The sequence below is a fragment of the Marmota monax genome, unplaced genomic scaffold (assembly GCF_021218885.2).
Source record: "Marmota monax isolate L192 unplaced genomic scaffold, Marmota_monax_Labrador192_F-V1.1 WCK01_AAM20220418_F8-fsc00310, whole genome shotgun sequence".
NCBI lineage: Eukaryota > Metazoa > Chordata > Mammalia > Rodentia > Sciuridae > Marmota > Marmota monax.
The window spans coordinates 849,732-867,598 of record NW_026692085.1 but is presented as its reverse complement, the minus strand read 5'-3'; the positions used below and the strand labels follow the sequence as shown (position 1 = coordinate 867,598).

At 40.5% G+C, this 17,867-nt stretch overlaps 1 protein-coding gene across 4 annotated transcripts in view; it reads right to left on the bottom strand.

Annotated features, from left to right (window-relative positions):
* Positions 1 to 17,867, bottom strand: part of Agpat5 (1-acylglycerol-3-phosphate O-acyltransferase 5) — a 64,916-nt gene that overhangs the window by 20,260 nt on the left and 26,789 nt on the right. For all 4 annotated transcript variants that reach the window (XM_058584855.1, XM_058584854.1, XM_046460548.2 and 1 more), the window contains one exon: positions 2,622 to 2,712. In XM_058584855.1, the coding sequence (XP_058440838.1) occupies positions 2,622 to 2,712 (91 nt within the window). The remainder of the gene's footprint in view (positions 1 to 2,621; positions 2,713 to 17,867) is intronic.

Sequence of the window (17,867 nt, the reverse complement as noted above, 5' to 3'; positions counted from 1 at the left end):
AAAGAGTGAAACTTGATAAATACCATGAAGAAAAGATGAAAATTGAAGAAAGAGGCCCAGTTACTCCTGGCCAATACAGACATAACAAGTATGATATAAGACAGGCTGGCAAAGTCATCTTGGGCTTTCCACCCATTTTCTGAAGTGAAATAAGAGACCACAGCTGACTCCGTGGATAGAGACGAGCTGACCTTGCCGAGCCTTGCACAAGGCACAGATTATGAGCAATAAACAGGTGTTACTGTTTGGAGTTACTAAGCTCTTGGATGGTTTGTCACCCAACAACAGATATCTGAAAGAGATTTTAAAGTACAGCGTAATTATGGGCATAGAGAGAAACTAGACTTTGCTGATCTATTAGATGTTTGCTTGGAGAACGGGAAGCGTCGAGGATGAGTCTGGTTTTGCACTGAGTGGCTGAGTCACGAGGGTAGGAAACGTGAGTGTGTGTGTGAGGGGTAACACACCTTCAGCATACTGACTGTGAGACGCAGCTCTGGACCCGTCAAGTGAAGCTCTCTAATGGGCAACTGTACATACAGGACTAGAATTAGAGAGAAATAAAAAGGAGAAAGCTTTTTGTGAATCATCAGCACTAAACAAATGATGGCTGAGGTCATGAATTTAGACAATTATGAGAAAAATAAAAAGTGAAAAGAGGGGGATAGTAGAGGATAGGAAAGGCAGCAGAATGCAACAGACACTAGTATGACAATATGTAAAAAAGTGGATGTGGAACCGATGTGAATCTGCAATATGTATACGGGGCAAAAATGGGAGTTCATAATCTGCTTGAATCAAATGTATGAAATATGATATGTCAAGAGCTTTGTAATGGTTTGAACAACTAATAATAAAAAAAGAGAAAAAATAAAAATAAAAAAAGTGAAAAGAATGAAAGGTCCAATTCAGACGGTGGAAACAGTGTATGAGACAGGAGAGAATGAAGACGAGTGGGACAGAAGGAGATGAACACATGCAGGAACACAAAGGACACCGACAGGAGCGCAGGGAATGGGAATCAGAAAGTACCATGAATGTCGTAAACCATCCCCGGGGGCTGAGAGGTGAGTGAGAAGGTGGGAAGAAGGACTCAGAGGCCCGGGCTTTAAGGAAAGGAGAAGAAGGCGCCAGAAGGAGGAGAACGTGAGCAGAGGGAGGAGGTTTTTATTTTACTTTTTCAATGTGAAAAAGTCAACAGAGACGATGGTATTGCAAGAGAACAAGTGAAAAGACAGCCCATGGTGTCCAGACTAGCCAGAGAAGGCAGTAAAAGCCAAGCCTTCACAGGACTCTCCTGTTCCTGACCCACTGCTTGGGAACGGGGTGTGTAAACCAGGGTGTGTAAAATACACTAGCATTTTAAAAATGCATCGTTATAAGAGATTTCACATATACATGCATATTCATACATACTGAATGAATGAAAGTTCCATTCTTAGGAAAAGAGGTTTCTCTTAATTTGTTTGCATATTATATCTGCCAGAGATTAAATTCAAGTGCTGTGGATCTAGTAAAAATCTAAAGTTTTTTGCATCCCACAAACCTGTGCTATCATAGATCTTCCACTAGCAACATGTGTCTGCTTAAATGTAAATTAAACAAAATTTAGAATGTCAATTAAAGTAAAATCAAATAAAATGAAGACTTCCTTTCCTCTGATGCACTGGCCACATGCAGAAACCACATGCAGGCTGCGGAAGTACACTGGACAGAGCAGACAGAGTGTGTCACCGTCGTTGCAGAAAGCTCTCTTCTATGGCACTGTCATGTTCCTGGAGTGACATGACCAGCAGATGCTCAGTCATGCCTCGCTGGCCACACAGGAGAGCTCACACTGATTCAACCTTCAAAGACACTTCTGAGAACACAGCAGAACTACTGTTGTCTGCAGAATTCCCAATTTGGTTAAACTGTGTAGCTTACTGGTGTATTAGTTATCCAATTTTCTAAAATGGACTTTAATCCTTGATATCCCATCATGCTATATACAGGACACCGACAAAAACTTAACTGAGCACTTTTATAGGTGTCCTACACAACGGTGTGCATTTTTATAGGTGTCCTATAGGCAGGATGATGGACACAATGAGTTAAGAAGAACATTCCTGTTGTTGGGGAACATTACAGCTTCTAAGAGCTATGAACCAACTTTCAGAAATACTCTCCAAGGGAAACTTCATACATATTCTAATCTGATTCCTACACAAATGTGGGGCTTACACAAATATATCTATGTATTTTAGAAATAAGAAACTGGTGTTTGGTAACATTAGGCAACATGTACTCACATAGCTAATCAAAGTCAGAGTGTGGCTTCTGCCTCTCATCTGTAAACCTACAAGACAGAAGTTATTTCCATGACCCATAACCCACTCAGTAGGAAAAAAATTACACTTACTTGCCCATGTACTTAGATTTTTAACTAAATCCAAAGTACCTGAATATAATATCTTAGACATATGAAATAACATGCCAATGAATTTAGGAGAAACCTCATTTCCTCAGAGATGATACATTACTTCATTCAATCATAAAACGTACCTTCTCCAGGAAGAAAAACTAAAAGGATCTTTCTCTTTAAAAAGTTATTTTTCAAACACAGTTAACCTTTTACTTACCTTGTTGAACAGCAAATGTCTGGCTAGCCGAAAGGAGCTTTGTCTGTCCTGGATTATACCTTGTTCCCTCTGGAAAAATCACAAGATACATCTGTGGGACATAAAGGAAATTCAGTTTGCTTTTTTTGTTCCAGCTTTGTTGTTGTTACTGTTAATTTACCCATGTTAATCCTATTATTACAGGATTTACATACAACATTTTTTCAGGTAGAGCAATCAAACTGCACACACTCACTTGAGTCTGAACACAGCATGGACTACATGTAAAATGCAATCCTCACGGTGGGCCAGCCACTGAGGATCTAAAACGGTTCTAATAACATGCTAGCATTCACAAATCGAAAATCTGGCCACACCATACTGACTTGTAATGAAATCACCTTTCCGCTCTAAGAATCTATACCATTTTATTTCATTTGTCCATTGACTTAATAACATTGCAGCTGCACATTTATACTGGTATTCAGTGTATTTCTATACATGTATACAGTATGCACTGACCCTGCCCCAACCATCCTGTTTTCACCCTTTCCCCCTAAAAACCCAACATGACATTTAAAAGGGTGCAAATTTTAGAAATTAATGTTAAGTATCAAGACAAAAGTACATCTCAAGTACTAAATGTACTAAAAGTACATTTCCATTTTAGGAAAACTATATATATACATTGAATATTCCATAATATAAAAGGTAATATCTGCATTTTGAAAGCTTTGTACAATAATCCTATTTTATAGAACTTCTCTAATGCATTTGCAGCTTCATATTAGTTACATAAGTTGAAGTAATATAGTACCTATAAATAAAACGAGAGTATCAAGTATCTACTAAGCAATCAATTAGTCTAAGCTTTTTATAAATACCTACCTGGGAAGGTAAAAACAAAAACATTAAATCATACAATAACAAACTCTCAGTTTGAGAAGTGAGTTACAAAAACTACACTGATATTTTTAATTGACAGCCAAAAGAAAAGACAAAAGTAAAACATTCACCTTTTCAAATAAACACGTAGAGTAGGGACTTTGGATTTGACTGAGAGGCACTCTACCTCTGAGCCACATCCCTATTCCTTTTTATTTTATTTTTAAAATTCTAATGTTTTTTATTTTTTTTATAATAAGGTTAGAAATCAATAATAAGTTAAAAAACAGAAACCACTCTAACACCTGGACACTAAATAATAATACACTTTTGAATGATGAATGGATGGCAGAAGAAATCAAGGGAGAGATATTGGAGGAAGATGGCGGCGAGGGGAGTGCATTGCCCCCGTGTGCTGCTTCACTGTGTGGGAGTATGACAAGTCAGGACGGCTAAAGGATATCTTGTTAGGAATTTCCAGCAATAGTGGGGTGCTCCGGAACCTGGAGGAAGGATTTCCATCGCACGAGGATCGGCTATGGGGACTCAAATGCGAGAGGTTTGTCGCACGGAGGGTAACACTGCTTATTCAGCAAATCACCCCGCGGCTAGAGTCTGCAGCGCGCGCTGGGATAGAGACGCAGGGTTACAGCGCTGCAGTTTCTGCCAGCCGCTCAAGCACCGTACTCAGGGCTGAATTCTGGGTTCGAGACGGGGGAAGGAAGCGGTCCATCTCGGTTCTCCACACCGGTCAGACCACAGAGGAGGCCAGCAGCCACCATGTTGGTATACTGACCTCACCTTCCCTGTTTTCGACTGACCGCAGCTCATTCAGCCATAGAACAGGTAATTTCAGGCTGCAATTCGCCTGCGGCTTGCAGACAGATTGCTAGGGTTCAGCGCATGGGTGCTTCTTAGAATCTGATCTTATCGGAGCGAACACCGAGCGCGGGGCGGCCGAGTTCCGGCTCCCGGAACCGTCCTGGAACCGCCCTGGCCCAGGGCTGCGGAGCCTGCGAAGGCTGCTTCTTGGACCCTGCTACTATCAGAGCATACACCAAGCACTAAGCAGCCGAATTCCGGCTCCCGGAACTGAGCCCGCGGGGACTGCTTCTTGGAGCTTACACTTATAGGAGCTTACACCGAGCACGGAGCGGCCGAGTTCCGGCTCCCGGAACTTCCCTGGACCGGGGCTAGGAGCCCGCGGAAACTGCGTCTCGGTCCGGGTCCTGCTGAGGGCCGGTCAGGACTCACCCGTTGCTTTGGTTGCCCGGCAAGGGGAACGAAATGCTGCCATTCGCATAGGATACCAACATGGCAGAGATCTGATGTCATCAGAAAGTGACGGAGGAGAGAACTTCATCAATACCAGCGGTGACATAAGCAGTTGGTCTCCTGGTAGGGGGGGGTGAGGCACAGTCACCCGTATCCTCAATTTGTCCTCGAGCCAGAGGGGAGGAGCCGGGCCGCCGCCAGCGCCCGGAGCAGGCCCAGCGGCTCGCCAGCGTGGTGACCGCGTGACCCCAATTGGAGAGGGGGCGGAGCGGAGCCGCCACCCGCACCCGCAAGGTGGGCAGACCCGCGACCCAGTGGTACATGGGCGTGGTAGGAGGGGCAGGGCAGAGCCGCCCTTCACGCTTGCAAGGTAAACAGACCTGTGACAGCCTGGCGGGTCAGGCCCAGTGGCCTGCCAGTGTGGTACACACGTCACCCCAACTGGAGTAGGGGCAGAGCAGATCCTTCTCCCACGCCCGGATCAGGCCCTGCCGGTGTGGTGGTCACGTGACCCCAATTGGAGTGGGGGCGGAGCGGAACCGCCACCCGTGCCCGCAGGGTGAGCAGACCAGTGATCAACCTGCAGATCAGGCCCAGGGGTCCGCAGGCATGGTAGGAGGGGCAGGACAGATCCGCCGCCCGCGCCTCCAAGGTAGGCAGACCTACAACAGACCGGCGGATCAGGCCCAGGAGCCTGCCAGCGTGGTACAAACACCACCCTAATTGGAGTAGTGACAGAGCAGAGTCGCCGCCCGTGCCAGGAACAGGCCCAGCGTCCTGCAGGCGGGGTAGTCACGACACCCCAATTGGAGTAGGGGCAGAGCACAGCCTCCACCCGTGCCCGAAAGGTGGGCAGATCTGCAACCGACCAGCGGGACAGGCCCAGTGGCCTGCCGGTACGACAGACACGTCACCCCATTTGGAGTAGGGGCAGAGTAGAGCCGCCGCCCGCGCCTGCAGGGTAGGCAAACCTGCAACCGACCAGCGGATCAGGCCCGGTGGCCTGCCGGCATGATACACTCGTCACCCCAATTGGAGTAGGGGCAGAACAGAGCCGCCGCCAGCTCCCAGAACAGGCCCAGTGACCTGCCGGCGTGGTAGCCACGACACCCCAATTGGAATAAGGAGAGAGCAGAGCCGCCGCCCGCACCTGCAGGAAAGATACGCAAGCAGTATGAAAAGACAAGGAAAGAAAGGACCACAAGCAATGCAGGTCAACGCAACTTTAGAAGAGGTAACAGCTGCAGCAGATAGAATGTCAGATAAAGAATTCAGGATATACATGCTTCAGATGATCTGGAGTATCAAGGAAGACATTAAACAGCAAAATCAGACAATGAAAGATCACTTCGACAACGAATTACGCAAACAAATCCAGGAAGCAAAGGATCAACTATACAGGGAGATAGAGGTTATAAAAAACAAGCAATCAGAAATCCTAGAAATGCAGGAAGCAATAAACCAACTTAAAAACTCAATGGAGAATACTACCAGCAGAGTAGAACACTTAGAAGATAGAACATCAGACAATGAAGACAAAGTATTTCAACTGGAAAAGAACATAGACAGCTCAGCAAGACTGTTAAGAAACCATGAGCAGAACATCCAAGAAATATGGGATAACATTAAGAGACCAAACTTAAGAGTCATTGGGATACAGGAAGGTACAGAGCTCCAAACCAAAGGAATGAGCAGTCTATTCAATGAAATAATACAAGAAAACTTCCCAGACTTGAAGAATGAGACAGAATCCCAAATCCTAGAAGCCTACAGGACGCCGAATGTGCAAAATCATAAGAGATCCACACCTAGACACATTATAATGAAGATGCCCAACATACAGAATAAGGAGAAAATTTTAAAAGCTACAAGAGAAAGGAAGCAGATCACATTTAGGGGTAAGCCAATCAGGATAACAGCTGATCTTTCAACACAGACTCTGAAAGCTAGAAGATCCTGGAATAACATATTTCAAACACTGAAAGAAAATGGGTTCCAACCAAGAATTGTGTATCCAGCAAAATTAAGCTTCAGGATGGAGGATGAAATTAAAACCTTCCACGATAAACAAAAGTTTAAAGAATTCGCAGCTAGAAAACCATCTCTTCAAAACATCCTCGCCAAAGCATTACAGGAAGAGGAAATGGAAAATAACAATGAAAACCAACAGTGGGAGGTAGGACAGTAAAGGGGGGGGGGATAATCAAAGAGGAAAACAAACCATGTTTAGTAACAGAAATAAACAAATATGGCTGGAAGAACAACCCATATCTCAATAATAACCCTAAATGTTAATGGCTTAAACTCACCAATTAAGAGACACAGGCTAGTAGAATGGATCACAAAACAAGACCCAACAATATGCTGCCTACAGGAGACGCATTTGATAGGAAAAGACATACATAGGCTGAAGGTGAAAGGTTGGGAAAAATCATATCACTCATATGGACTTCGGAAACAAGCAGGCGTGTCCATACTCATATCAAATAAAATAGATTTCAAGCCAAAGTTAATCAAAAGAGATAAAGAGGGACACTACATACTGCTTAAGGGAACCATACACCAACAAGACATAACAATCATAAATATATATGCCCCAAACAATGGTGCAGCTATGTTCATCAAACAAACTCTTCTCAAGTTCAAGAGTCTAATAGACCACCACACCATAATCATGGGAGACTTCAACACACCTCTCTCGCCACTGGACAGATCTTCCAAACAAAAGTTGAATAAGCAAACTATAGAACTCAATAACACTATTAATAACCTAGACCTAATTGACATATATAGAGTATACCACCCAACATCAAGCAGTTACACTTTTTTCTCAGCAGCACATGGATCCTTCTCAAAAATAGATCATATATTATGTCACAGGGAAACTCTTAGACAATATAAAGGAGTAGAGATAATACCATGCATCTTATCTGATCATAATGGAATGAAACTGAAAATCAATGATAAAAGAAGGAAGGAAAAAGCATACATCACTTGGAGAATGAACAATAGGTTACTGAATGATCAATGGGTTATAGAAGACATCAAGAAGCAAATTAAAAAATTCTTAGAGATAAATGAAAACACAGACACAACATATCGGAATCTATGGGACACATTGAAAGCAGTTCTAAGAGGAAAATTCATTGCTTGGAGTTCATTCCTTAAAAAAAGAAAAAACCAACAAATAAATGATCTCATACTTCATCTCAAAATCCTTGAAAAAGAAGAGCAAAACAACAGCAAAAGAAGTAGAACGCAAGAAATAATTAAAATCAGAGCTGAAATTAATGAAATCGAAACAAAAGAAACAATTGAAAAAATTGACAAAACTAAAAGTTGGTTCTTTGAAAAAACAAACAAAATCGACAGACCCTTAGCCATGCTAGCGAAGAGAAGAAGAGAGAGAACTCAAATTACTAGCATACGGGATGAAAAAGGCAATATCACAACAGACACTTCAGAAATACAGAAGATAATCAAAAACTATTTTGAATCCTTATACTCCAATAAATTAGAAGATAGTGAAGGCATAGATAAATTTCTTAAGTCATATGATCTGCCCAGATTGAGTCAGGAGGATATAGAAAACCTAAACAGACCAATATCAATTGAGGAAATAGAAGAAACCATAAAAAGACTACCAACTAAGAAAAGCCCAGGTCCGGATGGGTATACAGCAGAATTTTACAAAACCTTTAAAGAAGAACTAATACCAATACTTTTCAAGCTACTTCAGGAAATAGAAAAGGAGGGAGAACTTCCAAATTCATTCTATGAGGCCAACATCACCCTGATACCTAAACCAGACAAAGACACTTCAAAGAAAGAAAACTACAGACCAATATCTCTAATGAACCTAGATGCAAAAATCCTCAATAAAATTCTGGCGAATCGGATACAAAAACATATCAAAAAAATTGTACACCATGATCAAGTAGGATTCATCCCTGGGATGCAAGGCTGGTTCAATATACAGAAATCAATAAATGTTATTCACCACATCAATAGACTTAAAAATAAGAGCCATATGATCATCTCGATAAATGCGGAAAAAGCATTCGACAAAGTACAGCATCCCTTTATGTTCAAAACTCTAGAAAAACTAGGGATAACAGGAACATACCTCAATATTGTAAAAGCAATCTATGCTAAGCCTCAGGCTAGCATCATTCTGAATGGAGAAAAACTGAAGGCATTCCCTCTAAAATCTGGAACAAGACAGGGATGCCCTCTCTCTCCACTTCTCTTCAACATAGTTCTCGAAACACTGGCCAGAGCAATTAGACAGACGAAAGAAATTAAAGGCATCAAAATAGGAAAAGAAGAACTTAAATTATCACTATTTGCAGATGATATGATTCTATACCTAGCAGACCCAAAAGGCTCTACAAAGAAACTATTAGAGCTAATAAATGAATTCAGCAAAGTGGCAGGATATAAAATCAACACGCATAAATCAAAGGCATTCCTGTATATCAGCGACAAATCCTCTGAAATGGAAATGAGGACAACCACTCCATTCAAAATATCTTCAAAAAAAATAAAATACTTGGGAATCAACCTAACAAAAGAGGTGAAAGACTTATACAATGAAAACTACAGAACCCTAAAGAGAGAAATAGAAGAAGATCTTAGAAGATGGAAAAATATACCCTGTTCTTGGATAGGCAGAACTAACATCATCAAAATGGCGATATTACCAAAAGTTCTCTATAGGTTTAATGCAATGCCAATCAAAATCCCAACGGCATTTCTTGTAGAAATCGAGAAAGCAATCATGAAATTCATATGGAAAAATAAAAGACCCAGAATAGCAAAAACAATGCTAAGCAAGAAGTGTGAATCAGGCGGTATAGCGATACCAGACTTCAAACTATACTACAGAGCAATAGTAACAAAAACAGCATGGTACTGGTACCAAAACAGGCGGGTGGACCAATGGTACAGAATAGAGGACACAGAAACCAATCCACAAAACTACAACTACCTTATATTTGATAAAGGGGCTAAAAGCATGCAATGGAGGAAGGATAGCATCTTCAACAAATGGTGCTGGGAAAACTGGAAATCCATATGCAACAAAATGAAACTGAATCCCTTTCTCTCGCCATGCAGAAAAGTGAATTCAAAATGGATCAAGGAGCTTGATATCAAATCAGAGACGCGCTGTCTGATAGAAGAAAAAGTTGGCTACGATCTACATTCAGTGGGGTCGGGCTCCAAATTCCTCAATAGGACACCCATAGCACAAAAGTTAATAACTAGAATCAACAAATGGGACTTACTCAAACTAAAAAGTTTTTTCTCAGCAAAAGAAACAATAAGAGAGGTAAATAGGGAGCCTACACCCTGGGAACAAATCTTTACTCCTCACACTTCAGATAGAGCCCTAATATCCAGAGTATACAAAGAACTCAAAAAATTAGACAATAAGAGAACAAACAACCCAATCAACAAATGGGCCAAGGACCTGAACAGACACTTCTCAGAGGAGGACATACAGTCAATCAACAAGTACATGAAAAAATGCTCAACATCTCTAGCTGTCAGAGAAATGCAAATCAAAACCACCCTAAGATACCATCTCACTCCAGTAAGATTGGCAGCCATTAGGAAGTCAAACAACAACAAGTGCTGGCGAGGATGTGGGGAAAAGGGTACACTTGTACATTGCTGGTGGGACTGCAGATTGGTGCAGCCAATTTGGAAAGCAGTATGGAGATTTCTTGGAAAGCTGGGAATGGAGCCACCATTTGACCCAGCTATTCCCCTTCTTGGTCTATTCCCTAAAGACCTAAAAAGAGCATGCTACAGGGACACTGCTACATCGATGTTCATAGCAGCACAGTTCACAATAGCAAGACTGTGGAACCAACCTAGATGCCCTTCAATAGACGAATGGATAAAAAAAATGTGGCATTTATACACAATGGAGTATTACTCTGCATTAAAAAATGACAAAATCATAGAATTTACAGGGAAATGGATGGCATTAGAGCAGATTATGCTAAGTGAAGCTAGCCAATCCCTAAAAAACAAATGCCAAATGTCTTCTTTGATATAAAGAGAGTAACTAAGATCAGAGTAGGGACGAAGAGCAGGAGAAGAAGATTAACATTTAACAGGGATGAGAGGTGGGAGGGAAAGGGAGAGAGAAGGGGAATTGCATGGAAATGGAAGGAGACCCTAAGGTTATACAGTGGAGGGGGTAGAGAGAGAGGAGGGGAGGGGAGGGGAGAGGTGGGGAGGGGGGAGGGGGGAGGGGGGAGGATGGGAAAGGCAGCGGAGCACGACAGACACTAGTATGGCAATATGTAAATCAATGGATGTGTAACTGATGTGATTCTGCAATCTGTGTATGGGGTGAAGGTGGGAGTTCATAACCCACTTGAATCAAAGTGTGGAATATGATATGTCAAGAAATTTGTAATGTTTTGAACAACCAACAATAAAAAATTTTAAAAAAAAATACAAAAAAAAAAAAATTAAAAAGAAAAAAAAAAACAAGACCAAGGGAATAGAAGACACAGAGATAAACCCACATAAATACAACTATCTGATACTAGATAAAGGTACCAAAAACATTTCTTGGGAGAAAAGATGGCATTTTAGACAAATGGTGTTAGGAAAAATGAAAATCCCTATGTAGAAAAATGAAACTTGACTCCTATCTCTCACCCTGCACGAAAGTCAAGTGGATTAAAGACCCAGGAACTAGAACACAAATTCTGCAACTGCTAGATAAAAATGTAGGCTCAACAGTCCAACATGCTGGCACAGGAACCGACTTCCTTAACAGGACCTCTAAAGTACAAGAAATAAAACCAAAAACCAATAAGTGGATGGCATCAAATTAAAAAGCTTCTGCACAGCAAAAGAAACGAATAAGAGCATAAAAAGAAAGCCCACAGAATGGAAGAAGATCTTTGCCACGTGTTCCTCTCATAGGACATTTATATCCAGAATATATAAAGAACTCAAAATATTTGACACTATGAAATCAAATAACCCAATTAATAAACGGGCAAAAGAACTAAACAGACACTTCTCAAAAGAAGAAATGCAATTAGCCAACAAATATATGAAAAATTGATCAACATCTTCAGCAGTCAGGGAAATGTAAATCAAAACCACATTGAGATTTCACCTCACTCCAGTCAGAATGGCAATCAATTACAAATAATAAATGTTGTCGAGGATGTGGGGTAAAAGGTACATTCATACATTGTTGGTGGGCTGCAAATTAGTGTAACCACGCAGGAAAGCTGTATGGAGATTTCTCAAAAAAACAGAAATGGAGTCACATATGACCCAGCTATCCCACTCCTGAGTATATATCCAAAAGATTTAAAAATCTGTATACTATAGGGATATAGCCACATTGATGTTTATAGCAGCACAATTCACAATAGCCAAGTTATGGAACAAACTAAAGTGTCCTTTAACAAATGAATGGATAAAGAAAATGTGGTATATATACCCAAAGGAGTATTACTCAGCCATAAAGAATGAAATTACGGCATTTGCTGGTAAATGAATGAAACTGGAAACTATCATGCTAAGTGAAATAAGCCAGACTCAGAAAGCCAAAGGTGAACATTTTCTCTGATTTGCAAAAGCTAGTCCCAAATAAGCAGGGGGAAAGAGAGAGAAAAAGAAGTGGGGTGGATTCCATTAGAATAAAAGAAAGGACTGGATGAAGGGGAGTGCAGGGGAGGGAGACGAGCTAGGAGAGGGAACAACAACAGAAGGAATCTGCCCACCTTCCCTGTGTACATGCAGGAAGATGCCACAGAGAATCTCACTGTCATGTACACCCACAGGACACTGACTTTAAGGGGTGGGGGTGAGGGCTGAAAGTGAACAGCAGAAATATCAGTAGAGGGAAGAAAACAGGAGGAAGGAGAAGGACAGGGAGAGGGGAAATAGCGGGGACTGAAATACAGCAAATCATAGTCCATGCTTTTATGCCAAAATCAACCCTAGCGTTGTGTGTAGCTAAAAAGAGCAAATTTTTTAAATGTTTTTGGTACAGGGAATCAAACCCAGGGTGTTTTAGCATTCCCAGGCCTTTTAAATTTTTTATTTTAAGACAAGAGTCTCACTAAGTTGCCCAGGTTGGCCTAGAGCTTAAGATCCTCCTGCCTCAACTTCCTGAGTTACTGGGATCAATAACAGGAAGATAGAGAAGCGCACAGGAGTTCAGGGAGAAAACTCTGCTCAAATAGCACCTAAGTACACCTCTGATGTAAGACACAGTCCCTTATCTGAGTGACCTGTGACTATAAGACTCCTACTTAACACATCCATATGAGAATCTGAGTTTGCTTATGAAACAAACTCATAAACAAATTCACCCAGAGTTTATCTGAAAAAGGGATAATGGAGAATGCTATTGTGGCAGTTTTGCATTTTCAGCTCCCACACAAATAATAAGCTTTTTGTTCATTTACATAAAAAGCTTTGGAATCCATTTTCTTTGCCTAAGTTAGGAAGTAATAGATTGTGTTATGGACCTTTATATTTGATAATGTAGATTGACCAGATTTGTTATGAAAATGTAAAAAAAAAAAAAAAAAAAAACTGGTAAAACTGACAAAAAAATAAAAATTCATTATTTTCAGGAAGAAAAATATAAATATTAGTTCCCCAAACCATAAATTCATGTTCATGAGAACATGTTCTTAAAGTCTACATCCAGATCTACGAGAGCAATCACTGCTGGCGATCAGCCTTAGGCTCAACCACGAGAGACAGAATGGTTTTCCCCTGGCTAACCACTCTTGTAGCATGCTCTCCTGCTCTTGGGTGTTTACCTTAAAAGAAGACTGACAATCAGAGAAGGCAAGGTCCCCAGAGAGCTATTTCTTGCACTCTCCTTATGTGCCAGGTCCTACACACCAGACGCAGAACAGACACAGCCTCCCCTCCAGTCTTTACGTACAAGTGAGGAAAATACACAAGATAAACAAATAAAACTGTGCAACTACACATCGTGACATACTGTGAGAAAGGAACACAAGGCTGTGAAGGACAAGTTACACAGGGGACTCTGAACGGGGCATGGGATTAGGCACCAAGAAGGGCAGGAGAAGGAGTGTCTCCTCCAAGGCTGAGAAAGGCTGCTGCTCTCTTAGTTCTAATTGAGAATGTCCTGAAGGGTCTGGCCAGAAAATCTGGCAAGAAAAATAAAAGACATCAGATTTTAAAAGAAGCAAAACTGTCACTCAGATAATACAAATGACATTATTGTCTATATAGAAAACCCTAAGGAATAATCTAAAAGAAGTTAAAGTTATTATTACTTCTAATAAGTAAGCTTAGCAATGTTATGGGATTAAAAAGTCAATATACAAAAAACAACTGTATATTTAGATGCTATCAACAACAGAATGTACTTTTTAAATGTGAATTTTTAATAGCATTGAAAATGTGAACTTCTTAAGGTAGTAAAAATTTGGCTGAAAATATAGAAACCATACCCTAAAAACTACAGAACACTAATAAGAGAAATTAAAGATGACTTAGATAAAGAAATGTAAGCTATTTATAGAGCCAAAGATTCAATTCTGTTATATCAGTTCTTCCCACACTGAGTTATAGAATCAATAAAATCCAAAACAATTTTGAAAACAAAGTGAAAATTTAAAACTCAATATACCAGATTTCAAAACTGATTATAAAGCAAGCGTAATCATGAAAGAAAGGTACTGGTATAAAGACACACATACAAATCTACAGAAAAGAACACAGAATCCACTATGTATCAATAACAGACCTACACACAGTACATTTATTTCAAACAATGGGGAAAAGATATCCTTTTCAATCAAAGGCGATATATATCTATATAAAAAAATAAACTCCTACCTTATGTACAAAAATGAACTTGAATGAATCACAGACCCAAATGTAAAAAATAAACTTTTATGTTTCTAGGAGAAAAATCTCAGCAACTCTGAGTTTAGTAAAGATTTCTTAATAGGACACCAAAAGCAGAAATTATATATGAAAGGAAAAAACTAAGAAAGTGAAAATTATAACGATACCTACGCTTCCTGACGATATTATAAAAATAAAAGGTTACCATCTTTTAATATGCACATCTACTTAATACAGTGCGTAACATAAAACAGCACTACAACTCGCTGCTTTTCAATTACAACATGGATCTGCTTTGAAAGTCTGAGCTGACTCACTCGGTGGAGGACTGGAGAGGGGGCGAGGGGACGCCAGACCCCGTTCCCTAACCCCGGCCATCCCTGTGGTCACCTTCGCACGCGGCATCCTCAGGAACCACCACCCAGGGCAAGGAAACTGAAGCAGTGTTCTCTTTCTCCCTCCCGACAACCAGACAACCACGTGGGGCAGAAGGCACACTTGGAGAGGCAAGGTTTTCCACAGAACGTTTTTTCTCCTTCAGGTGCTTTCATCTGATAACTTTTTTGCTACTGGTTTCAAAATGCCGATAAAAAGGGCAGCCATCCTTTTTTTTTTTTTTTTTTTTTTTTGTAAAGAGAGAGAGAGAATTTTTCAATATTTATTTTTTAGTTTTTGGCGGACACAACATCTTTGTTTGTATGTGGTGCTGAGGCTCGAACCGGGGCCGCACGCATGCCAGGGGAGCGCGCTACTGCTTGAGCCACATCCCCAGCCCAGCAGCCATCCTCTTTATTCCCGGGGTAAGGAGAAGGTGGCCCTGGAGGGAGGACAAGGAGCAAGCCAGAGCACTGGGGCAAGAAAAGGGCACCCTGCAGGGTAGCCTGGGCGTCGGGAACCTCATCGCAAGAAGCATGATGTAAAAGAAACTGCTGTCCCCCGACAAGGAGGAATGGGAGCTACAAGAAAAAAACGACAAACTACTAGTAGTTAAACTATGGAGAGGATCTCTACTGCTACCCATGTAAGTCTGATCTGCTAAGTTTTCACTGAAAGAACCTGAGATTCTGTTCTCCCCTGTGATGACCTTCAATATCTTAAAAAAATATATTTTCAAGATATGATACACCATTTGGAACATGAGATGTTTCACCCTCTGATGGAAAATTAACAACCTATTTACACTAAAAACCTAGTCAAAAATAAAACAACTCTAATCAGAGTTTTAAACTATAACCAACCACTGAACTGGACTTTTTCCATGCACTGGATAAGTTAATTATTAGAGGGATGTCATGAAAATATTAAGCACTAAGTGGCAGGCTCTTATGAATGTTTCCTTCACCCTCTGATTTTTAGAAATTCTAGTTTACTAAATAGTTTTCAAAGCACATTTATATAGGAACAATATTATAGAACTTAAAAACCCTGAATTGATTAGCTATATACTTTGAATACTGCCTTTTCTTTCATCTCTGCCTTCTGTCCCCCAAGCTAATCTAATCTAGCAAACCATTTTAAAGTTTTTTACAATTACAATCAGAAACACTCAAGTCATTCAAAAGTCCATCATCCGGTTAAGAGGAAAACCTGCCAAATGTGGCAGGATACAGAATAGTTTCTTTCCTCGCTGAGCTCATTATTTATTTCACTCTGAAAGTGCTATATGCATGGTCAGAAAACATGGTCAGGTCCCATAAACACATATGTGAGTGTGGTGGGCAGGATAACGCCTTCCCTCCCTGGGAGGTCCACATCCTAACCCTGGAGCCCTCAACGTACTGTGTGACAAGGCCAGAGGGAGTTATGAGGATTACTTATGGACCTAAAGACAACAAGTTATCTTCAACTAACCAGAAGGCTTAATATAATCATGAGAGTCCTTGAACAGGAAAGGGGGAAAGTCCTGGAACAGGAAAGGGGCTCAAAAGTCAGAACCAGAGGGCTGGGGTTGTGGCTCAGTGGTAGAGTGCTTGCCTAGCACACGGGAGGCACTGGGTTCAAACGTCAGCACCACATAAAAGTGAAATAGATACTGTGCCCACCTATAACAAAAAAATAAATATATATATATTTTAAAAGTCAGAACCAGAGAAATGGTCCATAAGGACAGACCAGGCCAGCCAGCGCTCACTGTGGAGACGGATGGAGCCACGAGGTAGGGAAGCAGGCCATTTTAAAAGCAGGGGAAGGCAGGAGCATGGATTTTCCCTAGAGTCTCTAGAAAGGACCACAGCCCACCAACACTTTGATTTCAGTCCAGTGAGACCTATTTTGGGCTGATTTTTAGAAAAGTTAAGATAATAAATCTGTGTTATTTTAAGCCGGTGAGTATGTATTATTTGTTAAAGTAGTAATAGGAAACTAAGACAATTTGTGTAGTTTGCAAATATGCTATTTAAGACTAGCTAACAAATTAATAGTTATTAATAGATTTAATGAAAATGGAAATCAAAGCTTAGAAAGTGACTTATGTAAAATAATAAAGTCTAAACAGCAGACCTAGGACTTAAAGCCAAATCTGATGCCAAAGGAGTACTCTCATCTAATAGGCTGCCTCCCACTCCAAAAGAAACTTGGAAGAAAAAGCATATAAATTTACTACCTCGAATTCTAACTTCATGACTTTTATAAATTATGTAGTTATTTTTATCATAAATGTTTCATTTGCATCCAGAACCAATAAGTACCTTATGAAAATATTGTCCCAGCAACAATTATGGAAATTATTTCTTAATAATTTGTAATACAGATACACTTTTTTAAAATAAAATTTTGTAATCCCTTAAATAACAATATTGAGGACTAACTCATGTAGTCATAGATTCCTAAGAGATATATTAAGCCATATGAAAGCTAACTTGATAAATACATTCTACCATGTCAGTTACTTAACTTTCACAAATAAGAGTATAATCTCTGCTTTCATCTAGATTCTAAGAAATTGGACCTCAGATACAGGGTGATTCCAACATGAGCATGCCAGTCATTATGTGCTAGGAACATAAAAAGTGAGACTCTTGCCCTTGAAAAGCAATAAGGTTCTTTTGGTAAGTCACAATGAAAAAGTAGACTATCTGAATGAACCTTCCTATAAAAACAATTTGAAAAACTAGATATAACATAATTTTCAAAGTATCAAACAGATGACAAAGCCAGGTGTGGTGGTGCATGTCTGTAATCCCAGCAATTTAGGAGGCTGAGGCAGGAGGATTCCAAGTTCAA